Below are 27,359 nucleotides of genomic sequence, written 5' to 3' on the forward strand. Positions count from 1 at the left end.
AGTCCTTTTGATGTAACATTTTCTTCCAAAAATTTTGAAGTATTTTACCGTAGGAGTCCTACCATACCAATGTTTATAAGGAGTTTGAGTGTTTTTCACCCGAACATTTGTCTGGTTGAGAATAGTAACGGCAGCAAATGCAGCTTCACACCAGAAGGTTGCGAGAGTTCCAGATTCATCAAGCATAGCAAGAGACATTTGTTGAACCGTTCTGTTCATCCTTTCCACTACTCCATTTTGCTGAGGAGTCCTTGCAGTAGAGAATTCCCTTCTTATTCCATGTTCTACACAAAAATCAAAAAATTCATCCGAGGTAAATTCCCCTCCTCGATCAGACCTGAGGCATTTGATTTTGCAATCTGATTCGTTTTCAACCAAGGCTTTGAATGCTTTGAAATTTTCAAAAGATTCGTCTTTATGCTTCAGAAGTCCTATCCAACACATCCTGGAAAAGTCGTCAATGAACAATATGAAGTATTCTTCTCCTTGAGGTGACCTTTTGCTGGATGGACCACATACATCAGTATGGACAAGTTCAAGTGGCTTACTAGCTGATCCTTCCTTCTCAGGGAAATTAGTTCTGGTTTTCTTGCCAAACTGACATGATTTTCATATTGTATTGTCTGGAATTCTGATGTCAGGGAGATCACAAAACGCCTTATATTTTCATGCTTTCCTTATCTGAGAGAAGCTTAGATGCCCCAATCTTCTGTGCCATAGCCAGTGTTCATCATTCTTGCTTAGATAGCATTGTTGTTGTCCTCCTTGAGTATGTATAAATTATTTGGATTTCTTATGCCTTTGATCATTGTTTCTCCTGTATCAAGCTCACGAACAATACAGCCATTTGATCGAAATATTACCTCATTTTCTTGATCACACATTTGAGTGACACTCAATAGATTATGCTTTAAGCCATCAACATACATAACATTTCCAGCTTTGACCTTTTCTTTCAAAAGAACGGAACCTTTACCTTTTATGAGTGCAGGGGTGTCATTTCCAAATGAGACCTTCCTTTCCTTTTCTAAGGCACTATATGACTGAAGTTTTTCTTTATCACCTGTCATATGTTTCGAGCATCCACTGTCGATGTACCAGTGATTTTCCTATCCTTTCGCATATAAGGCTATACCACATCTTTCTGGTTGCGGTTCTTTATTTCTCCATGTTTTGGGACTCAATGAAACTTGCTCCTTCTGAGTTGTTTATCAAAACATACTCCTGCATTTAGAATCTTCATGACCGAAGTTGTTATAAATAGAACATTCTATTTCATTTTCAAGAGTAGAAAAGTTATTGTAGGTCCTTTTCATGATCCCAGTCACACTCCTTTGATTTCGTGCTTCTCTAGTCATGATGGTCTTGTAGGCAACACATTGAGCAGCTTTGTGTCCAAAGTTTTGACAAGAGAAACATTGGCCATTGAAGAAATTCCTACGATTATCAAACCTACCCTCTAGGTGATTGTACTTTCCATAGGCAAATTGAGAATGATTTACCTGTGGTTGGTTGTAACTTCTGTTCATCCTTGAAGTAGATTGACCATGATTTACCTGGTGATCTACTGTATGCCTTTGCTGTGGATTGTTAACCTATTCACTTCTCCTTGCTGCATCTAGATAACTTTTGGAGGTGGATGGCTTCTGTGCTTGAGATTCTTCTTCAAAATATCCAAGACCTGTCTTGATTAGACGAGAATGCTGCACTTTGATAATCTCATCTAAAGTTTTAGATCCTTTAACAAATCTAAGATTAAGAGCTTTTGTTTTCTAAATATCTTTTCTAAGTCCCACAATTTCACATTCTAAATTTTTATTGTGTTTTTCCCTTTCAGCAAGTTGGAATGTCAGAGTATCTATGATCATACTCTTTTCTTCTAAACAGATTTTAAGTTTAGAAATTTCTTCATAGAGATCATCTTCATCTATAGCATCCAAGAAATCATCATCTTCAAAAGCCATCAAAAGTCTATAATCATTACATTGTTCATCTTCATCACTAATTGAAAATCCATCAATGTCTTCATGTGTATAATAGCTCTTCTTACTTACATTCTGTTTTTTGTTCCATCTAACTGGTTCCTTACCTTTTTCAAGCTTATCTTTATGAGGACACTTGACTGCATAGTGACCGACTCTTCCACAAGCAAAACATTTGAAAGGTAGCTTACCTCTGAATCTTCCAAAATGTCGTTGAAGGTTCTTGACAAACTTTGATTCTTCCTCTCCTTCTGACATATTGTTGAAAATGCAACAAGATGATGGAGCTTAGTGGAAAGGAGTCGCCTTCACTAAGTGAGCCCGCAGGCTATTTTTGGCGCAAAGTCTATTTTTAGACTATGTCTATTTTTAGACATATGGATCATGGTCTATGAGTTGCAGGATGTTATTTGTGGATGATTGGTCATGTTGGTAAAAATAGATGGACTTCTATTTTTAGACATATGGGCGGAGTCTATTTTTAGACTGCCAAGTCTAAATATAGAACAGTCGAATATTATTAGCTCTTAATAATATTTGGACTATAAACATTATCTTATCCTCTTGGAGCACTTCAGTTCGAGCTACAGATGTAGCACATGCAGCTGTCAGAAGGAAATACGCTTTTCTTATGGGTCAGTTGAACTATTGCATGTTCGAATTCAGTTAGAACTCAAGTGGTTGAGTTTTGGTGGAGTTGATTGAGGAGTTGATGGAGTTGTGTTCAGTTTGACTTGGTTGAACTAGTTGTATTTAGTCTAACTAAAGAATAAACTAGTGACGAGTTGTGTGAATTAATTATTAATTAATTCACTAATTATTAACTCATAAAGCAACTGAAGAATACATCAGTTAACTCAGTGCATGGATAGTTCAGTGGAGACAGGTGTTAGAGGTGAGTGAAAGGGCAAGACAGCTATCAGTTGTGACTATAGTTGTGCATGAGATTTGCACATGCATGGATTGAGATTGCCAATGAGGATTGCGTAGTCACACACAAGGGAAACACGAGTTTGGTCATTCCATTCATCATTATTCTCATGCAGGATTGCGTAGTGGAGGCAGGCAAACAGTGGAGGAGATTTGAGGCATCATATCTGAGCTAGTTTGTGTGTAACAGGTGGAGATAGTACTGAGAACTTGCAAGAAGTATTGTACTATGTATTGTTACATGTTCTCAATCAATATAATATACAAATAGTTGGGGGTTTTTAGTTGTATGCTTTCCCCGGGTTACATACTGTGTTCGTGTGCGCATGCAATTGATGTTTCATTGTTTTTAATTCCGCAAAATTGATGATCAACGTAGAGGAGATTATGTATTATGCATGCATTCCGCAATAGTGTATAATCAGGATAATCTCTGTGAATAAGTGTCATATTATTCAAAATTTCTACATGGTATCAGAGCAGAGTTGATCATCAGATCTATTATTCAGAAAGTGTTTGCATTTTATTTCTTCAGGCAGAGTCTGTAATCGGGCCAGGTATCCTCTGGATTCATCCTTCTTTTGGAAGGTGAGATATCCGGTGAATGCCCATATAGTCTATCTCTGTACAAGAAATACTTTGTTCTCACGAATTTTAGATCAGAAGCGGTTGAGTTTTGAGCTGGTGGAATTCGAATTTGCAGCAGTGTTTTCTTGGTGTCAAAGTTGAAATGTCTTTCAACGGATTGAGATTGGAGTATGCCCTTGAGGGAAGCTTGAACTATATTGCATGGAAAGAAAGGATGGAGGCGGTGTTAGATGACAATGGGTTGAAGGATTTCATAGATGCTGAGGTCCCAAAGCCTACTGATGTTGCTCACGTTGATGCTTGGCAAAAGAAGACAGCAAAGTGTCGAAGGATTCTGTCGGAGGGCGTGAAGGATCACATTGTGTCCAGCCTGCATGGAAAGGCTTCTCCATACTTGATGTGGAAAGCGTTGACAGAATTATTCCAAATCAAGAGCGACCAGAGGAAGTTGGTGCTCAAGGATAAAATCAGAAACATTAAGTGTGAAAAAGGCGACAGTATACCCAAGTATCTCACGAAGTTCACTCAATGCCGGGATGAGCTGGGAAGTGTGGGGATGACTGTCGATGATGAGGACTTGGTGAGCTTGGCTCTCCTTGGTCTTCTGAAGAGTTGGCATTCCTATCAGGACTCTGTCAATGGTCGGGAGAAATTGCCAAGATGGGAGAGACTTTGGTCAGATCTTGTGTAGGAGGAGATCAGGCGGAATACCAGGGACGGATCTTCATCAAAGGCAACTAATGAAGAAAATTGCGCTTTGGCTGCCAAAGCAAAGAAGGGGAAGAACAAGAAAGCTTCTCATTCCGGTGTGAAAGGCAAGAAGCAAGACATGTCCAAGGTGAAGTTCTTTCATTGTCACCAGCGCGGACATTATGCCACAAATTGTCTGCAAAAGAAGAAAAATAAGCAAGCTGCTGGATCTGTAGCGGGAGAGGCCTTAGCCTCGCAGTTTGAGCTGGATTTTTCGTTGATCGCATGCTTGGTATCAAGTGTGATTGGATCAGTATGGTTCTTGGATAGTGGTGCGTCTTTTCACATGACAGGAGATCGAGATTTGTTTTCTGATCTGGAGGAAAAAGATCTTGGAGTGCACATCGAGATGGGCGATGATGGTAGATACAGTGCGACCGGTATTGGTACAATTTCCTTTGAGAGGGAGTCTGGTAAACCCTTTGTATTGAAGGAAGTGATGCATGTTCCAAGATTGAAGAAGAATCTTATCTCTGTGGCGATGTTAGAAGACAAGGGATATGATGTTGTTTTCAGCAAGGGAAAGGCTTTCCTGTGCAGTAAGACAACTAGAGAAACCCGGAAGATAGGGGTTCGAGTCAGGAACCTTTATCAGTTGCATGTAGATGGCTGCGCAACAATGGCATGCAAGGCAGAAGGATTGGTGAGCTGGGATGATGGCGAGCTGTGGCACAGGAGATTGGGCCACCTTCACCATGGAGCCTTGAAGATACTACAACAGATTACTACTGGGCTTCCTAAAGGCACTCTTGCGCAGTCAGATCAGTGCAAGGGGTGTACTTTGGGAAAATTTGTGAAAGCCACCTTTCACAAGAAGGATAGTCGTGCCACAATGATCCTTGAGAGAATTCACACAGACGTGTGTGGACCTTTCTCAGTAGCTTCGACAGAAAAGCACAGGTATTATGTGATCTTTGTTGATGATTTCTCTCGAAAGTGCTAGATCTTCTTCAAGCAGAAGAAGAGCGAGACATAGTCAAAGTTCTGTGAGTTCAAAGCACTGGTCGAGAAGGAATCGGGGAAGAAGGTGAAGGCTCTTAGGAGCGACAATGGTGGTGAATTCATCTCTGGCGAGTTCAAGGACTTCTGCAGCGCAGAAGGGATTCGAAGAGAGCTCATAGCTCCCCATAACCCACAGCAGAACAGGGTTGCTGAGCGGAAGAACAGAACGATCGTGGGTGTTGCACGGGCGATGTTGCATGATCAGGGCCTACCCCTTCACTTATGGGTGGAAGCATGCAATACTGCAGTATATGTGCAGAACCGTTGTCCTCACAGGATACTTGGCATGAGTACACCCGAGGAAGCTTATTCTGGTAAGAGGCCTGATATTTCTCATTTTAGGATTTTTGGTTCTAACGTTTACATGCATGTGATGAAGGATGCCAAAAAGAAGCTGGAACCGACCGCAGAGGTTGGGATATTTGTGGGGTACACTGATACGCCCCACAACTATCGTGTGTATTTTCCAGACAGTCGCAAGACTGTTGTGCGACGGGATATCAAATTTCAAGAGGAGAAAGCCATGAAGTGTTCGCTTGAGAGGGAGCCACACTTGCATGCAGATGAGGAGCTATTAGTTCCTAAGGATGAGCTTCAGGATGTGGATCAGCCACAGGACAAAGTTCATGGAGTGGAAGAGACCACTCAAGCAGCGCCAACCATCAGAGGGCGAAAGCGCATTACAGAAGCTGAGCGACTGGCTCAAGATGTAGAGAAGATTGTAGGACCACCTACAGCTCAATGCAGACAGAGACAGTCACCTGATCAGTACATTGGATACATGGCTCTTGTGAGAAAATGTGTCGTGACTGAGCCATCCTCTTTCGAGGAAGTTGTGGAGGATCCCGCATGGGTAGATGCCATGGTGGAAGAGTATGATTCGATTGTCAGAAACAGTGCATGGGAGATTGTCCCAAGACCGGAACGGAAATCAGTGGTGGGTTCGAGATGGATCGACAAAGTGAAGCAGGCAGCTAACGAGAGTGTGGAAAAGTACAAGGCAAGATTTGTTACCCGAGGCTTTTCACAGATAGAGGGGATCGATTATGAGGAGACCTTTGCACCTATCGCAAGGTATTCTTCCATACGGACGATTCTTGCTCTCTCAGCGCAAATGGGGTGGCACATTCATCAAATGGATGTGAAGACTGCGTTCCTCAATGGAGTCATTGAGGAGGAGGTGTACATAGAGCAACCCGAAGGTTTTGAGATCTTCAGCAGCGAGTCGCATGTGTGCAGGCTCAAGAGAGCGTTGTATGGGTTGAAACAAGCACCATGTGCTTGGTACACACGGATAGACAGTTATTTCACTTGACTTGGATTCTCCAAGAGTGAGGCGGATCCTAACCTATACCAGATTGTGGTGGAGGGTAAGTTGCTTATCAATGTACTTTATGTAGATGATTTGATTTTGACGGGAGATGAGTTGTTGATACTTTCATGCAAGGATGATCTTGCTAGGGAGTTTGAGATGAAGGACTTGGGCCTCCTTCATTATTTCCTGGGATTGGAAATTTGGCAGCGCAGTGGTGGACTATTTGTTTCTCAGGGTAAGTATGCTCAGGAGATACTGGAGAACTTCAACATGCATGGCTGCAAGCCTGTTGATACTCCTCTTCCTGGAGGTTGGAGGAAGGAGGATGCTACTTCAGCGGAAGTAGTGGATGCCATTGTTTATCGACAGTTGGTGGGGTCGCTTATGTATCTGGTCAATACATGACTCGATATATGCTATGCTGTTAACCAGCTTTCACAAGCTATGGTTAAGCCAACCAAGCTCTTCTTGAAAGCAGGCAAGCATGTATTGTGTTATCTCAGAGGCACATCGGGATATGGATTGTGGTATAGACAGGAGGATGAGGTGAAGCTATGTGGCTTCACGGATGCATATTGGGCAGGGGGCCCAACGGACAGAAAGAGCACATCTGGAGGGGTCTTCAGTATCGGGTCGACAGCAGTTTCTTAGTACAGCAGGAAGCAGAAATCCGTGGCACTCAGTTCAGCAGAGGCCGAGTATATGGCAGCAAGTTTGGTTGCATGCGAGGCTATATGGATGAGGAAGATCCTGGTCGAGTTGTTCGGTTCATGCTTGGAGCCTATTGTGATTTATTGTGATACCCAGAGTTGCATTAAACTCTCGGCTAATCCAGTATTTCATGATAGATCTAAACACATTGACATCAGGTACCATCATATCAGAGATTGTGTGCAGCGGAGAATCATGTTACTTTCATACATTCCAACGGAGGATCAGGATGCTGATATCTTGACGAAGGCGCTCACCAGGAGCAAATTTGAATACCACCGAGGCAGGATAGGGGTTGCATATAATCCATATCTTGTTGAGAGGGAGTGTTGAAAATGCAACAAGATGATGGAGCTTAGTGGAAAGGAGTCGGCTTCACTAAGTGGGCCCACAGGCTATTTTGGGTGCAAAGTCTATTTTTAGACTATGTCTATTTTTAGACAAATGGATCATGGTCTATGAGTTGCAGGATGCTATTTGTGGATGATTGGTCATGTTGGTAAAAATAGATGGACTTCTATTTTTAGACATATGGGCGGAGTCTATTTTTAGACTGCCAAGTCTAAATATAGAACAGTCGAATATTATTAGCTCTTAATAATATTTGGACTATAAACATTATCTTATCCTCTTGGAGCACTTCAGTTCGAGCTACGGATGTGGCACATGCAGCTGCCAGAAGGAAATACGCTTTTCTTATGGGTCAGTTGAGCTATTGCATGTTGGACTTCAGTTAGAACTCAAGTGGTTGAGTTTTGGTGGAGTTGATTGAGGAGTTGATGGAGTTGTGTTCAGTTTGACTTGGTTGAACTAGTTGTATTTAGTCTAACTAAAGAATAAACTAGTGATGAGTTGTGTGAATTAATTATTAATTAATTCACTAATTATTAACTCATAAAGCAACTGAAGAATACATCAGTTAACTCAGTACATGGACAGTTCAGTGGAGACAGGTGTTAGAGGTGAGTGAAAGGGCAAGACAGCTGTCAGTTGTGACTATAGTTGTGCATGAGATTTGCACATGCATGGATTGAGATTGCCAATGAGGATTGCGCAGTCACACACAAGGTAAACACGAGTTTGGTCATTCCATTCATCATTATTCTCATGCAAGATTGCGTAGTGGAGGCAAGCAAACAATGTAGGAGATTTGAGGCATCAGATCTGAGCTAGTTTGTGTGTAACAGGTGGAGATAGTACTGAGCACTTGCGAGGAGTATTATACTATGTATTGTTACATGTTCTCAATCAATATAATATACAGATAGTTGGGGATTTTCTGTTGTATGCTTTCCCCGGGTTACATACTATGTTAATGTGCGCATGCGATTGATGTTTCATTGTTTTTAATTCCGCAAAATTGATGATCAACGTAGAGGAGATTATGTATTATGCATGCATTCCGCAATAGTGTATAATCGGGATAATCTTTGTGAATAAGTGTCATATTATTCAAAATTTCTACACATATGTCCTGACTCATTGTAATCTCCTTTTCCTGAAGCTTTGAATGTGGCTTCTCTCCTATCTGATGGTCCACCTTTTCTCATTTCGAAAGCAGTTAGGATTCCATGCAGCTGTGACATGGTAATGCTCTATAGATTCTTCTTTTCTTCTATGGCAGAAACTTTTGATTCAAACTTAGAAGACAAGGATCTTAGAACCTTTTCAACCAAAGTAACTTCTTTTATCTCTTCACCCAAGTTTTTCATATGATTAGCAATCTCATCTATACGTAAGAAATAATTAGCCACACTTTCATCATTGTGCATTATGAGATTTTCATATTGAATTCTAAGAGATTGTAGTTTTGCATGTTTTACCTGATCGTCTCCTTCATAGCTTAGAACGATCTTGTCCCATATTTATTTTGCAGTTTTGAGCTGCATAACCTTGATGAATTCTGATTGAGATAAACTCCCTAATAGAGTATTGACAGCCTTTGCATTTGTTTCATACTGCTTCTTACCAGCCGTATCTGTAGGAGTTGCTGATGGAAATGTGTATCCTGCTTCCACGATAGCCCAAACTTATGTACCAAGAGATTGAAGATAGGTTGTGATTCTTACCTTCCAATATATGAAGTTGCTCCCATCAAAGATTGGTGGCCTAATAGATGCCTCTTTTTCATAGTTGTTCATGATGATAGATCTTCCTTCAAGTGATCAAGCTTCTTCTGAATGACCTGCTCTGATACCAATTGTTGGAAATAATACTGAGAGGGGGGCAGGGGTGAATCAGTATTATCAAATCAATTATTTTTCATTTCAGAATCAAATTTGTATACGCTACTTTAGATATGGAAAACTGTGTATATACGTTACTATGTCTAAAGCAACCAGCATATATCAGTAAACTTATGATTCATTAAATGTTGATCCTTAATCAGTGCATCAGAACTTCACTAACCATAAGAACAATAAACAGGTGTAGTAAAACAGAACAGATCATCACACACATGGACACAAGATATAAGGTGGAAACCCAATGTGGGTGAAAACCACCTGCTGCAATTCGTCTCTATCTTCCTTTAAAAAGAAACTTCTTTTTACAATATTTCTGTACTGGTGCAGTCTTATACCAGTATGCAAGCTTCTACCTGCAGAAGGCTACAACCTTCTCTCGTTCTCCAGCTTCTCCTGGAAGGGAGCTACAACCCCCTTAGCTCTTGTACTAGCTGATGTACTAGTACGTAGGTGCTGACCTACAGAAGGCTACAACCTTCTCTTTTCTTCCAGGGACCACGTTTCATAAATTTTCATACTGGATCCATCAATAACAATAATCAAACATCAAATACATCTGCATCAACCAATCTCCTTTGCTTCAATCAAACAATTACTTCTTCGAATGTTGTAACCAAAATAAATTAACAGTAACCAGAAACCAATCTCCTTTGCTTCAATCAAAACTGAATCAAACAATTACTTCTCTGAATGTTGTAACCAAAATAAATTAACAGTAACCAGAAACCAATCCTGAACCCAGAACACTACAGCAATAAATAGAAGTAGCTAAAACATATTTCATGAGACGTACGCTACTTCAATATGTAGAACCTGCGTGCATACACTTCTGTATTAAGGCCAACCAACGTATACATTGTTTTGACTTACTAAACCAGCGTGTATACGTGCCTTTGCTGTGCCGAACCTGCGTACAGATCTATAAAAGATAATTTACCCTTTTCACTTATTCAGACATTAGTTATACCTAGATTATCAGATTTATAGATCAAGTCATGCGCCAAATATAACAGATCAAAATCACATATAGATATTACTATTCAAGCCTTAAGATCTTGACCCATCAATAGAACTTATCCTTCTTCTAGCGCTCAGGTTCCTCCTTGGTTCAGATCCAGCTATGCACCATAACCCAATTCTAGATCTTGCTCTTCATAAGATATTCAATGCTTGAGTGAATGCATTTGCCTAATGATCTCCTTCCCTTTTTATAGTCTTAGGCTTTACTCAATACCATGGTCCAAAAACATAGAAAATCAATACCATGGACCCAATACCTGGGTTTAACACTTCGGATGAGATACCATGGTCCAAAACCATAGGTTCAAATACCAAGGACTAAATACCATGGACCCAAAAAATAAGTCTTCCCACATGTACGCGCTTTTCCTTGCAGGAAGGTGTGTGCATACGTATACGCACCTTTTGATCGGTGATCCCACGTGTATACGTGATTTGGTTAAGAGGAACATGCATATATCTCTTTTTCGTTCATTCTGAGAGCTTGAACTGTGATATGTCATTTGAGTGAGTTGCCATCAAGGACAACACCTGTGTCATAGTGCCAAACCTGTGTCATAATGCCAACAGAAAGGTTTTGGCATACCTAACAATATAACTATATAAATGTAATAACCAAATATATAGGGCTTAAAAATATATTTTAGGGTTAACATGGAGTTTTTGTAGGGCTTAATAGTGTTTTAGATCCATTTTTGGATTGAGAAAATCAAGCACAAGCATCCTAACACTAAGTTGCAAGAAAGAGTTTCAGTTTTTGGTCTTGCTAGGAAAAGCACAAAAGCACTAGGAGGAGAGGTAACTAAGGGACTATTAGGTTAGTGAAGGAGATCCCTTGTGCTATGCAAGCTATTTGAGAAACTACCCATAGCTTTGGGCAATCTCTTGGCTTGGAAGGGTTGAAGGGAAACTTTTTTTATTTTTTGGTTATGAAGGAGAGTGGCCTTAATTATTACACTTTATGTGATTGAAATAAATTTCCTCTGACAATATTTGGTCAAGCTAGGGGATGGCCAGTTGTAAGATAAATTTGTGCACAATTTAGCCTACTGATGGGCGGAAAATGGCTCACCCTTCATTAAAATTGTAAGAAACCTTTTATTTAAATCAAGTAAGTAAATTATGTTTAATTTGCAAATATGGAAAATATGGCATGATCATGAATTCCTATATGTGATTATATGTAATCCTAAATAATTTCCTATTCAATTTACTATTGAATCCTTGTGATGCATGGTTATGGAGGTTTCATACATTTTATCATTAGCATAGGACTTGTAAAAATTTTAATTCTTTGATTTCCTTGGTGGTATGACTGTAAGTTAAATTGGTGAAAGTATGGATAGAGATTACTATGGTGTCTTGTCCACTTGTTTCCTTTAATAATAGGTTTATTGTATTTATGTATGTATGTATGTATGTTGAGACGGTAGAGTTGTCTACACCGTAAACATCTTGAGCAGTAATCAGAGTTGAATCAACAGAGAAGATACAATTAGTAGGTCTCATAATAGAATATCTTAGTCAATCAAGGGAGTTCCAGATCAATTTGATAATGGAAAACCTGCTTTGAATTGTATCATTAACCCAACTCCAAGGAGGAATACATTGTATTTCTAATGAAGACTAAGTTGATTAAGTCTTCACAAAACATATTAGGTTAAGAAGCTATAACTTTCATTAAGGAATGGATGATTCCAAAAAAACTCTAATACAGGGGATCAACCTTGGGTTCATGGTCCCTTTTCTGCATTAACAAGTATTTGAGGTCTCTGTAATAGAAATTTTGGAGTTTTTGTATTCTTTGAGGAAAGAAAAAAATGGTTTAAAGTTTTAGTTAAGAATTGAAGGCATTGAAATTGTAAATTATTAAAAAACATGGCATAATTATGGACATTCTCACCTAATTTATAATGTGATTTTGAAGGCCCAATTTAAAAAAATTAAGTTGAATGAAAGGTCTCACTCAAGGCCATGGGTAAGTGTAAGAGCTTCCTTGAGTTGTCACAAGTCTAGAAGGATATATGTGGGCATTCTATTTTCAACTCACAAGAGATTTTATATTCATTATGTTCCTAACAAAAAATAGGCCTTCGTCTAGCCTTTTTCCTCTAAATGTGTAATGGGTGGTTAAAGCATTATATTGCCAAAATCTAGTTGAGTAATAGGTTTCTATAAAGCCTTTATATCCTTAGGTTTACTGCCCTTATGGCCTCAATTAGAATTTCTTGATGAGGGCTAGACATTATTATGAAATATGAAAATTTAAATTATATAAATTACATGCCTTTAAAGGCCCATTAAAACTTTACTTGAATATTTTTTTCTTACATGCACAAAAGGTTTTAATAATGAAAAAAAAAATGGTGATTATAATTCCAAAATACAATAGACTTGATGAAAAAGAGAACATCTAAATTTACTCTATATGTAAACTCTACATGCTATGAAATTTTCCATGTTATAGGTTGTAGATTGTACATGCTAGGGGAAGCTTCCAAATATCAACTTGAGAAAACACTAAACAATTTAAAGAGTTAATTATAATCAAATGAACTCAAGTGTAAAACACTAAAATATTTAAAGAGTTAATTATAGTCAAATGAACTCAATTATAAAATTTAGTAAGGCATTTATAATATGTGTCAAGCTATGATTTTATGGCCTTTGCCATTTCCTTATATTCAATTTATTGTGCCTAGAAATTAATTTCTTCAGCATGGTTGACATCTCTAATATTGTCCCAATTGCATTGATAACGCAAGGGCCCCAATCATTTGCAAGCTATATAAAATATGATATAGAAATACATATGCACCACCATATGTGGCAACATGTGTTTTCTAAGATGTGATGGTTATGCAAGGGCACAAGCCAAATTGTGATGATTATGCAAGGGCATGTTCCAAATTTGTATGCTAGAGGTATGCTAAAATAATTTCCCAAATGTATGCCCATTGCACCAAAGGCTAAACCCAATTTTCACATGGAATATTTGAAGTGAATATGATCTAGGTCATGCATTCCAACATGGATGTTGATTTGACACGGGAAACTGGGAATGGTGTAATCATGTGGAAGCACAAAGGAAATTCAACTAGACATTGATTGGTGGTATAAAATCAATGGGCGGGTTATTTTTCCCAATCCAAACGAAGCTCAACAACAATGGAGAGGTGCCACATACCTAGTGAATAGTATTTTCACAAACCCCTCCATTAGAATCCTTGACAGAATTAACCCCTATCCACCCTAAAAATAAATCCAATACACCCTTTTGACCATTAATCGTTTCTAAAGACATCAAAGCACACCATGTGGCAATTCCATTTGAGGTAGCATCAAGGTATGTGTTGTTGAATAGTTAAAAAGGAATGCGTGTGGGTTCACATATAATTTTATATGTTAGAAATATAAACATGATGTATTGTATATTTATAATGTCATGATAATATGTACATATTATTAATAGTTAAATAAATTAATTCATAATTTTATTCATTCAAGTATGAATAAAGTAAGTTAACTAAAGTCAATGGATGATACACTAAGGCTAGTTGACCCTGGTACTGATAAGGAACCACCCTAAAGTGACAAGTGGACTTAGGGTGCCATTTCATCTGCCACATGTTACCGATGCAATCATGTTCACATGACACTAGTACAAAATATTCGAGTGGCCATATTCCATTGCTCTAAGCTTAGAATGAGATAGAATTTACATCAATGAAATCTCTTGATGAGTATAATACAATGATTGCCTTAGAAATGGGGTTTGAATTTAGTAAAGGAAGCAAAAAATTTATAACCACACCTCCTCAAGGTGACTTTAGGGGTTGGGTGTGTTACAAATCTATGTTATGTTATATTAATGTTGAAGTAAATATCTATCCATTTTAGTGATAATAATGCTCTATCAAAAAGATAATATGCATTCTCTCATCCAAATATATATTTTTTGTTTGGCATTATATCACGAACTAATCCATTATAAATTGCATCTTAAATAGATATTCAAGTGGAATAGAAGTAACAAATACATGAAATTATGTATTTTCCAAGGCAATAAGTGCCACAACATTATGTGAATTGTGTCCCTTTTCAATATTTGTAAGTGGGTTAAGCTTAAGTCTTACTATTTATAATTATATCCTCCTTTCTCAATAGAGAGTGGTTAACAACCATAGATGTGTAGTTCATTTCGTTATAACAAGAATCAAGTATGGCTTTTCCTTAGGATTATGTTGTTGGTTTTTCAATATAAGACATGGGTGGTCATATTTTGTTTCTAGATTAATTAGAGGAAATCATTTAAAGTAAGCCTCCCACTTGTGCCCTAGTGATACAAGGGAGAAATGAAAAAGTCACATCCATAATAAAACTCAGTCATGTTATATTTGTGCAAAACTATTCATATTAATTGGAATGTGTTCACCATAGAGATGCATGTGGTAAGTTTATATCCCTTTCTCAAAAATGAAACTACATGTTCCCATGTAAAGATTATGTAGAACCTTAAGATTTAGCATATGACATTTCAATTGATAATAATAGGGAGTTGGCATTTGGTGCTTAATATGACCTTTTAACAAAGAAAGATAAAAAATCATTCTATGATATTGATTTTATGCCCAAGTTAAAGGAAGGAACATCTAGTAAGGAATTGTAGTGTGACCCTGGGATGATCAATAAGGAAATAAACCAGCTCATTCTTGAGAACAATCAATAACTTATCATGAAAATGTCCTCTTTCTGTAATGGTTTAATCTTGTCAACAACTAGGAAAGCTTGTTAAGGACAAAAAAAATTATGTTTTAAAAGGTGATAGCATGAACAAATTAGTGACTAAGGAAACTCCTAATATATCAACATAGCACAAGTATATCATCATTAGGTTCCCTTGTTATAATGTCCTCTTCATCCTTGAGAACAATCAATTACTTATCATGAAAATGTCCTCTTTCTGTAATGGTTTAATCTTGTCAACAACTAGGAAAGCTTGTTAAGGACAAAAAAAATTATGTTTAAAAGGTGATAGCATGAACAAATTAGTGACTAAGGAAACTCCTAATATATCAACATAGCACAATTATATCATCATTAGGTTCCCTTGTTATAATGTCCTCTGATCCAACATAAGGACTTTAGACAACGAGAAGATGATTTGGAGTTACTCAAATTTCTAGCCATGTGGATGAACAATCTAGTAGATGTAGGGGTTTGAAAAAGGAGAATAGTGATAAGGATGTTGGGAGTAATAATGATGACAAATAAGAGACATATTCTATTCAAATTGACAATAGACCAAATGAATTAGTGTTTAAAAATACACCAACCTCTTTGACAACAAGAAAAAGGAACAACAAAGAGATCCACAGGTTACAAAAAAATGCTATCATCTAAGAGTGGCATTCCAATGCCATAATTAAGGATGTCAATCCTTCGAGTGGAGCTAGTGACATGAGTGTAGAGATTTATTCCCCATTGTGAAAACCAAGAATGAAAATTGTTGAGGTAAACGCATCATATCTTAGTAGTCCAAAAGCATAATTGCATTACAAAATAGTGTGTAGACACCATTCATTGAAAGGGGTTAGGGGAAAATTCAAGAGTCCGTTGTCAAAAACAAATTAGACTGCTAGTTATAAACTAAATAATGGTAGTGGAAATGAAAGATGTGGATTTATATTTTCATATCCTCCCAAGGTGAGAGGACATTAGGCTTGCATGGAGTATCACTCCATATTATTAAAAATCCTCTTACAACGATCAAAGAACCAAAACCAATAGTAACATATACCCTAAGGAATAGGCACCCAATATTATTAAGTACTATGCATTGGCTATGAAAATAAAAGTGTATCCATCCATGAATGCATTATAAGTTGTAGTTGTAAGGTATATAGAAATATTTAGGAGAAATGAATCTTCTAAAACTACTATGCAGATTTAATAATTGTACATGGTCAAAATTTTCAAGGTAAATGACTATTGCAATTGTAGACATTGGGTATAAAATATTGCATGAATTTTTCCCTTCATTATAAATGTATTGGCTAAGTTCTATTCGTATGAAAAATCATTATATTTTAATGCTTAAATTACAAATATAAATGTCATGCTAAGTTATGTTTTAAACATTTAAAATTGCACTCATGTAGAAATTTTGTCCTTTATATTTTCTTTGGAAAAAAGAAGGATGACAACCAAATCCATGTTAAGAACAAATATCTTTGTAAAATTATCTTTGACATAGCAATCTTAAGATATGAAGTATCCATGTATGTGAATCATTTTTATCAAATTAATATAAAAGTATCACCAACATGGGAAACAAGCATGCCATTAAGAAATATGAGGAATGGAAAATAGCTTCAATGTGACTTCTTATTTTGAAATAATCATACCTTTATACAATATTGAGAAAATGTTGTGCCTATTTAATGCTAGTATGACCACTTAGCCTAAAACCTTCATTTTCATAAAATGCCTCCCTTTAACAATAATAGTAATAACAATTCCAAGTTTTCATTGGGATCTATGATATATCCTAGAGTGATTATTCAAAAATGTAGAGAGCTTTAGAAGGTACCTTTCATTAAGGACATAAAAAGGTCAAGAGGATAGGGACATCTCTTTAAGATGGGAAAATATGCAAGATGTTAAATATGACTAGAAATTGCTTAGTAGGTGATAGGTTCGCAACATTTATCTTTATGTTTCATTAGTTGCAGACCAATATGGTATGCTTGAAGAGTACAACCAATTCAAATTCAGAACTAAACTAGTAATTCAACTTATAACATTTATTAAACAATGTAAAATAATAAGTTAGGATCTAAAACAAATACACAAACATTTCATTAGGTTAGAAATCATTTTTATATGTTATGTTAAAATTAAATAACAATATTTTCACTTATAAGTGTAAAAAACATGCAATAATTTCTTGGTAGTAATTATTATTGGAGAGATTACTTCGTGGATGTACTAGCAATTGTCCCAAAAGGTACAAAGAAAGGCCGATAAAATTATTAAATTGGAATTATTGAATTTCTCTTTTAACTTTGCGGGGATCTAATAATCCTGGGAAACAAAATTGTCTTAAAATATTAGTGATCAAAACTGTTAAAACACAATATGACAAAGAAGTGTGACTTTGATGGATTGAAATACTATTCCTGTCCAAGTTTTTTCTTTGGTAATTGGGTAGTAGTATGTAGCATCATACCTAGCTGTCGTATTCACATGTGGGGCTGTCAATCTTGCTGATGATACTAGTGGATACAACTTTCCCTTTGGTAATTGGAACTGGGCTAGGCTTCGTCCCTGGCCTCAAACAAAAACACAGAGAGTAACAGAATGATTTTTCTAGCAAACTGCAAGGGATCCAATTTATTGATTTCAATGCCCTTGATTGGGAAAACAATTAGATATTAAATTTTCGATTTTATGGACCGAAACAAAGAGAAAATGTCAATATGCTTTATTTCCCTCTTGAAATTTTGTATGAAAAGATACCTCTACAGCACTCACAATTATCCTGATAATCAATAAACCGTTAAATCTGACAATGCTTTCCAAAAAACATGCAACATAAACATAATGAAATATGTATAAGCCTCTCGGCCTATTTAGCGGTTCCATGTTCCAGGGATTAATTTCCACCCTTAGGCCTTATGGGAATACTGGTAAATCGAATTTCATAATATGAATTCAGCGCTCTTCAATACTTAACTAGAGAAGAGGTTAGAGAGCACCAATAAGCCGGTCGTAGTGTAACTGTTATATGTTTTGAGGTATTTTTTGGCATATTTTTTGGGTCAAATTTATTGGAAAATTGATAGATATTTGTTGAAGTGACATGATTGAGTTGTGAACTTTTTTGAAAAAAATGGGTGTCAGGGGTTTGTCTTTTCAGTGCACTGAATGTTGGGTTTACCTGCAATTTTTAGTAAATTTTTAAACCCTTATCATTATCTTGAATGAGTGGTTAGTCTCATGTTCCAGGGCATTGATTATTGGGGTTTACCAGCAGGCTTTAATAAATTTCTAAACCTTTACCATTACTTTGAGTGAGTGGTTAGTCCCATGTTCCAAGGTGGTTGTTATTGATGTGTTGGGATCACAGGTTTATGCTGTGAACTTTGCAAAATATGGGTGTTATGGGGTTTTCAGGGCGAGCCATGAATGTTTTCAAGGCAATTAATCTCATGTTTTTAAGTGGGAAATTAATCTCATGATCCCAAAGTGGATCTTAGAATCATGTGATCTATTCCCAATGAAGTGAGTGTGACAATTACTCCAACTTTACTTACCTCAAAAACATGTTACTTTAAATATAACATATTTGCAAAGATCTACCCCTTACTGTTCCAGGATTTCTGGCCTAAGTGCTTAAAACTGGCCATCAATAAACACTTACAAACCATACTACTCCAAAAGAATACAAAACTCAAACATACTTCTGGGAAACTGTAATCTTTTATAAAGAATTTGAAATTCTTCATCTTCTCTGGCCTTGTGTTTAACCTAAAAAGGTTATCCTTATTTAAATTGTAGATACCAAAATATTCTTGAAATTTGATGTAAATGAGAAAAGTCTAACTGTTTGACTTCATTAATGTCTATCATATTGACTTCATTAATGTCTATCATATTATCGGAGAATCTACAATTTAATTACATAAAAACAAACTTCATATCTCAGTCTCTAGATGGATATAGATAGAATAAAAATAAACTTCATATCTGAGTCTCTAGATGGATATAGATAGAATCCTTTATCACCAGCAAGAAAAACTTTGAGCTAAATATCTTAATTGAATGTTATCCGATATGAAAATATCATTTAACAAACTGAAGGCTACTCTGACCCCTCATCAGCTCACCTGTTGCAGTGTTCTGGACCGAATTTTGTTCCCTTTTGGCAGAACCCCTTCCATCGAGAAGGAATAGGCCCTATATCTGTGTCATCAAAACTTGCAGATTCTGGCCATACCCCTGAATGCAGAAGAAAATTAGTATCAGAATCAAATAACATATAAAATGAACTCACCTAAAGGAACACACAGAGAACTATTTTCAAGGCTACTGGGGTGGGTTGCTACCTGTATCCAGGTGAGCAATAATAACATCCTTTCCGAATTGCCCCTTTCTCCATAGCGATCTCGGAGAAACTTGTACATTCTCAGATTTTCCAGCTCCTACTTCTAAGCCAAGGAATCCCCATGAACGAGTTGTGTGTAGACTTCTTGCTCGGTTAGGAAATACAGATAATACCTGAGGGTGTTCTGAATAACAACACCCAACAATAGCGACACCAAATTCAGTAAGAAAAACTATCGAAAATTCTATGTATCTACGAGCTTCGCATTCATTCAATGTGAAAGAGTGAAAATTAGCATTAAAGGTGAGTAATTCACTTGCGAGAGAAAAAGCATGTTCTTCTTCAAGAGGAGCAGAAAAACCATTCACGCCTCTGGTGTATGAGTAGTAGATGGCCTCCTTTGCTGCTTCCTTGCTGCAAATTTTTAATGAAAAAATATACAGGAAAGCTTAATGAAATATATCAATGCAAACACCACATTAACTTCAGAAAGATAATTGATCTCATTTTAACGGCAGAAATTAACCCTTTGACAGTAACCACGAGACTCATTTCCTGGGAACAAGTCCTAGCACCTCACACTCATTTCCTTGTAATTAACCTTTTGACAGTAACCACGGGACTCATTTCCTGGGAACAAGGCCTAGCACCTCACACTCATTTCCTGGGAACAAGGACTAGCATCTCACACCTTTGGATGATATAACATAATATATCAAAGCAAACATCACTTTAACTTCAGAAAGATAACTGATCTCATCTTAATTGCAGAAACTAAACCTAAAGGTGAGAAAGACAATCACTTAAACAAAAATCGAAGATGTACTGTGGCATACTTACTATGTTTCGCTGGGAATTAACCTTGTGTCAGTAACCACATGACTCATTTTCCCTGGAAACAAGGTCTGGCATTTCACACTTCAAGATGATTTAACATAATCTACGTGAAATATATCAATGCAAACACCACATTAACTTCAGAAAGATAACTGATCTCATTTTAATGGCAGAAACTAAATATGAAGGTGAGAAGTACAATCACTTGAACAAAGATCAAAAACGCCATTGTCACATGCCTGTTATGTTTAGCAGGGGATTAACCTTGTAACAACAACCACAGGACTCATTTTCCCTGGGAACAAGGCCTAACAGCTTACACTTAAGATGATATAAGATAATAATTTTCCAGAACATTAAAGTAATTATATCAAAGGCAAAAATCACATTAACTTCAGAAAGATAACTGATCTCATTATGCAATTACATGCCCATTAAGTTTAGCAGTGGATTAGAACCTTGTAACAATAGCCACGACTCAATTTCTCTAGGAACAAGGCCTAGCAGCTCACACCTTAAGATGATATAAGATAATTTCCAAAACATTAGTGAAATATTTCGAAGTAAACATCACATTAACTTCAGAAAGATAACTGATCTCATTTAATTGCAAAAACTCAACCTAAAGGTAAAAAAGACAAGCCTTTGAACACCGATGGAAACGTCATTCTTAAACCTCAGCAATTCAAACAAGAAAACAAAATTTTAACTGGAATTACAACACAATTTTTTTTAATGTTTCAGATTACAACACGCTCTAGATTTCTGAAAGCTATTGTTAAGAGAGCCATCCGATGCTAAAGAGGATGTCCATACATAGTGCTTAACATTGCGAACTCGAAACGAGTTGAACACAGAACCTTGTTTCATGAGATGTACCATCATATTTTTGTAATTATTTGTAATGTATGAGACGCTGACTTCCAAAATCCACCAGCTGCCAAATACTCGGTTCACCTTGATCTTTAGTTTCGATTCTTGGTATCAGTAAAATCAGTATATCTCCGATCTATACAGTTCCATAAATCCATGATCTCCTTCTGATGATACATTATAGGTCATCAAGGATGTTTTTCTTGAATGAGCAGGTAAATAACAATAACTTTAACACATACCCTTTTCATATAAGACCCTATTCATATCAGTTAAAACCCTCATAGAGTTTCTGGAGCCTTGGAAGGAATTCATCTCAAGGAGATAAGTTCGTCTTCGGACGAGAAGGCTAGCCGTGGTCTTGAAAGGCTCGTCGAAAGCACCGGCAACAAATTCATCGCTTTCTTTTCACACCGGCTGGTCACTGGGTCGAATCGCAACGAGAGTTGCGCCCTTCAGGGCCATGCCACCGGGAAGCTCAAGATAAGGAGCGTACCACAATTTCATGTTGAGGGCAGGGACCTGGGTCTGGTTTGAAGAAGCAGAAGCTGCAAGGGGTTTATCGTGAAGCTCCTGTAACTGATCTTTTCCCATACAGAGAACCCCCTGGGCATCAAAATCAGTGAGAACGAGGCTCTGCAAGGTAAGGTGATTAGAAATTATCTGTTGTAAAAGAAAGTGCCTGGCAGATGCGGCTATCAGGGCACTGATAGTCGACACAACCCTAAGTGGGTAGATGATGAGTTGTAAGGCCAGACGAAAGCATTTGTTCATTGTTATGGCAGCAGGTTGTGAAAGCAGGTCGTGCACAGCAGAAACCGGAAGCATTGTTACGGCAGCAGGTCGTGCACAGCAGAGACCGGAAGCAGGTCGTGCAACAGAAATGTAGCTTTGCGGTTTTGGAGAGAGAAATATAGCGACAAATGTAGCTATGCGGTTTTGGAAAGGGAGGTTTTGGAGAGAGATATATAGCCAGATGTGAGAGAGACTATATGCCAGAGGGAATATTAAACTGATTCGAAATAAGATTTATCGGCCTAAATATTGGACTTATAGATGGATAACAAGTGAAACAAAATGTAGATTTATAATTTCCACAATGTATTATTGTAAAGATGGATAACAAGTGAAACAAAATGTAGATCTACAATCTCCATAATGTACGATTGTAAAGCCATATAATTTTCATGTCAAGAATAATTACAAATAGATAACACATAATTACGATAAAAAAATGTTATTGTAAGTGGAATAACAAGACTCAAATCATTGCGTATTGTACTTTGCACAAATTATATTGTAGAAGAACTTTGATCATTTGAGGCAATCGCAACATTTCTTGCTTCATTTGTATTGCTAAGCAAATTAGATATGCTTCGTCTCAATCTTTGAGAAGGAACTGAAGCTGCCATCAAATCCTTTGTGATACTCTCCAATACCATTGCCACTTCTCTCATGGTTGGTCTTTCTTCAGGTGAATCTTTTGAACAACTCAAGCCAACATGTAGCAAAGAAAGGAGGCAATTGTATATATTATTTTCTTCAAATTCATATTCATCCACCTCTTCAAAAAACAATTCATCAATTACCTCCTTCACTCTATTTGGAAATGCAAGGCTCACCCACTTGTGCAAATTTAGCTCTCCAACAAACATGTCACTAGTTGGTCGCTTTCTAGTAAGCATTTCTAGTAACAAAATACCAAAGCTATAAACATCTCCTTTTGTGGAAATTGTTACAGCCAATCCATACTCTGCATTAATATTAAAAAAAAATCATCAAAATTTACTTAACCAATCCATATACTACAAAATTATCACTGAGAAAAGACAAGTGAAAGTATTGTTTTAAAAGTCATACCTGGGGCAATGTAACCCATTGATCCTTTCAAAGCAAGTGATGATGTAAGTGAATCATTTGAGGTTGCACCAATTAGCCTTGCAATACCAAAATCTGTGACATGTCCTGACATGTCTTCATCCAAAAGTACATTGCTGGGTTTTATATCACAATGAACTACTTGCACAAAAGAATCATGATGAAGATATTCCATGGCATGGGCCACATCTATGGCAATGTTTAATCGTGTTTTCAACCTCAATTCACACAAATCTTCACCATTGTTATCATCTCTATCAGGATACAAATGATTCTCTAAACTTCCCTTAGGCATAAACTCGAACACCAAAGCTTTGAATTGGAGGTTGGAACATGAAGTTATGACTCTCACCAGATTTCTATGTCGAACCTTTTGCAAGACACTACATTCTGCTTTAAAACTCTTTTCAACTTGTTCATTTTGCAACTGGAGAACCTTAACAGCAACAAATGAACCATCACTCAAAATTCCTTTATACACTAACCCATAATTTCCTTTTCCCAACAAGTTGGCATTGGAAAACCCATTAGTTGCTATGTGAAGCTCTTGATATGAGATCCTTTGGTGCACTAACCTTTGGAAAATAGCTTGTGAGAAATCAAAGTTTTCCATATGTATATTTCCTTTCCAAAAGTATACCAAAAGTAGACAACATAGTACAAAAACAAGAGCTCCAATGATTGGCAGTAATATTCTTTTCACAAATGGAAAATGACTTCTTGGTGTTGGACATGCAGATAAATTGAATATGTGTTGTCCACAAAGACCTGGATTTCCAATTAAAAAGATGGCACTTGTTTGATTTGCAAAAATCCCTCCTTTCGGAATCTCCCCTGTGAGGCGGTTGAAAGACAAATTCAAAAATTGAAGCATTTTCAGCTTCTCAAGAGTAATTGGTATTGTCCCTGATAAGGAGTTGGAAGAGAGATCTAGGCTCAAGAGGCTTTGTAATTTTTCAAAGGAATCTGGAATAGAGCCTTGGAAGGAATTTTGAGATAAATTCAATGATTGTAGTTCACTGCAGCTTCCAAGTGTAGGTGGAATTGCCCCAGTCAATCGGTTGGAAGAAATGTCTATAGCTAGAGCCATTGAAATTTTACCAATCTCTAAGGGCAAGGAGCCTTCTAATAAATTCCATGACAAATTCAAATAGAAATGTAAATTGTAAAGTTTGGCGATTTCTCGTGGTATGCTACCAGTGAGCATATTGTGAGATAGGTCAAGCAATTCTAAATTTAGACAACTTCCTAAGCTGGTAGGTATGCTTCCTGATAATTGGTTGCGATGGAGGAGGACTCTTCTTAGCTGTTTAAGGGGTGCAAGGGAATTGGGAATCCTTCCAGAGAGGTTGTTTTCACTGATGTCCAATAGCCCAAGGTGTTGTAATTGTTCAAAGTCATCAGGGATGTTTCCTTCTAATCTATTGTTACTTAAACACAATATTTCTATCATTTTAAGGTTTCCTAATGGTGGAATGTTTCCAGTCAAAAGGTTTCTACTTAAATTTAGATAGGTGAGGCTTGTAAGATTACCAATATGTGGAGGGATGTTTCCTTTTATTCTATTGTTTCCTAATGACAAGAAAGACAAATTGGTAGAAAGGTGTCCTATGTCAAAAGGTAAGACACCACTTAGTTTATTGTTCCTCAAGCTTATTTCTTGTAGGTGGGAACAATTGGTAAGAGCTACAAGAAAAGGCATGGTTGTAGTGGTGCCACTATCAAGATCATTCTCAGGTAAATGTAACCTTTCAAGAAGTGATAGCTTACCTAACTCTAATGGCACACTGCCACTCAACATGTTGGTACCTAAACTAAGCATTTTGAGGTTAGAACAATTTCCAATAGAAATTGGTATGTTTCCACTCAATTGATTTCCCCATAAAATTAGATAATTCAAATTGGTGAGAAGGCCCAACTCTTGTGGAATGGTGCCAGTGAGTTTGTTTAAGCTAATTTCCAAGACAGTCAAAATAGAAATGTTTGACAAAGAAATGGGAATGCTCCCTGACAATTCATTTGTATGGAGGTAAAAGCTCTGAAGACTTGTGAGCAAACCTAATTGTGGCGGAATAGTGCCAGTGAGTTCGTTTGAGCCAATTTCCAAGTGAATCAAAGTAGAAATGTTTGACAAAGAAATGGGAATGCTCCCTGACAATTCATTTGTATGGAGGTAAAGGATCTGAAGACTTGTGAGCAAACCTAATTGTGGCGGAATAGCGCCGGTGAGACTGTTTATCTCAAGTGTCAAATTAAGCAACGCTGAAAGGTTTCCTAAGGAAGAAGGAATGTTACCTGTGAGTCTGTTGCTTCCTAACGCAAGGTACTGCAGATGTGTGAGGGAACCCAACTCCCGAGGAATATTTCCGCTGAGATTGTTGAAGGAGAGCAGCAGCGAAACCAAATTTTTGCAACCGCTCAGTTTAGTTGGGACATGTCCTTCCAGTTGATTGAAGTTCAACCGGAGAGTTCTCAGACGAGAGAGGCGTCCCAATTGAGTTGGGATAAGACCATGGAGCACATTTCCGGAAAGATCGAGGGAGCGGAGAAAGGAGAGATTGCCTATGAAAGGAGAGATGGGGCCGTAGAGATCCATGGAGGTGAGGTTGAGGGCAAGCACTCTGTATGGATGACGACGACTGCAGGTGACGCCAGTCCAGTTGGAGATGGGGATATTGGTGTCATTCCAATCGGCCATGGCGTCATGAGGATCGCTGGTTATGAGCTTCTTGAAAGCTAGCAGCGATTGCCGGTCATCGTGAAATGAGTGCATAGCGGATGAGAAAAAGAAAAAAGTGCAGAAGAGGAGAAGCAGCAAAGGAAGTGGAAAATGAAACGAGAGAGACGGCATGATCGTTGTGGTGGGGAGAGAGGCAATTGGGAGAGGGGCAATGGGGGTGATTTGGAGTTGGATGTAAGAGCTATTTATAAAGGGAAAGAGGCGGGGGCACCTAAACATCCTCTGTGCGCTCAAAAGTGGGGGCACCTAAACTCATTTTCCAGGAAAGTGGAAAAGTAAAAGTAGTCGTGCTTAGTGCTTAGTGGAATTCCGGTTTCCAACTACATTCGTGCTTAGTGCGCTTTTAATTGCCCAATTATTTTTACGATTTATCTCGAATGGGAATCATTTTCCACATTTTCAATGAAAAACAGAAAGTGGCGAAGAAAAACAGAAAGTGTCGTCGTCGCAGAAGCAATTTGCACTTCATTCCCTCCAATTACTTTGCACTTTTTCCCGACGATTCCGGTTATTGCGTTTTTTTTATTTTTTCTGGGACCATCCCGCTTCCCACGCTTTTAATTCTTTTCCACATTCCTTATCGTTTCCAACCTCATTTCCTCCAACCATTCCGCTTGCTAATATTTTAATTATTTTCCCGAGAATTCGGGTTATTACGCTTTTATTATTTTCTCCCACCATCCCGCATATTACGTTTTTAATTGTTTTCTCCGACCATCCCGATTACAAAGCTTTTAATTTCCTCCGACATTCCTCATGGTTTCCACCTCATTTCCGTTTTCTAATATTTTAATTATTTTCCACTTCAATTTTCCCGAGAATTCGGGTTATTACGCTTTTATTATTTTCCACATCATTTCTTGCGAAGATGCCGCTTAGTACGCTTTTAATTATTTAAAATCTCGCTTTTAATGTGCTTCGATTTATTTTTTAATTCTCTCTCATGGTTAAACGCTAAAATTCCGATGCATGTCCTCGATTTATTTTTTAACTCTCTCTCATGGTTAAACGCTAAAATATGCTAAATTTACAATTAATATGCTAAAACTAAATTATAGTTTACTTTAAATTTATTTGAATAAAAATAAAAATAAAAATTTATTTAATCTTTTTCCGTGTGTATTATACTTATGATATAATAAAAAATATGAAATAATTTTAACTAAAATCATAAAAGACAATAATATTCACCTCTTTAATTAATTTACATGGAATTAAATCATTTTTACTCATATTTATTTCATACAAGATATATCTAAAGAAGACCAAATCTTCTTTGCATTATTCCCTTAAATTACGAAATAAATTCATTAACCTATTTATTGATTAAGGAAACAATTGTATACAAAGAGGTTCCCAGTACATGTCATTTATTATG

The 27,359-nt window shown here is 37.2% G+C and overlaps 1 protein-coding gene across 2 annotated transcripts; it reads right to left on the minus strand.

Annotated features, from left to right (window-relative positions):
• Positions 1-19,082: 19,082 nt before the first annotated feature.
• Positions 19,083-26,133, minus strand: LOC149209124 (uncharacterized). Of its 2 annotated transcripts, XM_089396295.1 has the most exons (5): positions 25,537-26,133; positions 20,494-20,545; positions 19,970-20,067; positions 19,655-19,837; positions 19,083-19,547 (listed from the first exon to the last, which is right to left on the minus strand). In XM_089396295.1, exons 1-5 carry the CDS (start codon positions 26,090-26,092, stop codon positions 19,432-19,434), a joined length of 1,005 nt encoding a protein of 334 aa, XP_089252421.1. In that variant the 5' UTR covers positions 26,093-26,133; the 3' UTR covers positions 19,083-19,431. The 2 variants fall into 2 exon arrangements, with proteins under 2 accessions (XP_089252421.1, XP_089252420.1); XM_089396294.1 differs by lacking the exons at positions 19,083-19,547; positions 19,655-19,837; positions 19,970-20,067; positions 20,494-20,545 and adding an exon at positions 21,183-23,116 and having other exon boundaries at positions 23,224-26,133.
• Between the last annotated feature and the right edge of the window lie 1,226 nt (positions 26,134-27,359).

Source organism: Pinus tabuliformis, chromosome 1_2, assembly GCF_031772625.1.
Source record: "Pinus tabuliformis cultivar Carrire ecotype Pingquan chromosome 1_2, CPIR1, whole genome shotgun sequence".
In the NCBI taxonomy this organism is placed as follows: Eukaryota; Viridiplantae; Streptophyta; class Pinopsida; order Pinales; family Pinaceae; genus Pinus; species Pinus tabuliformis.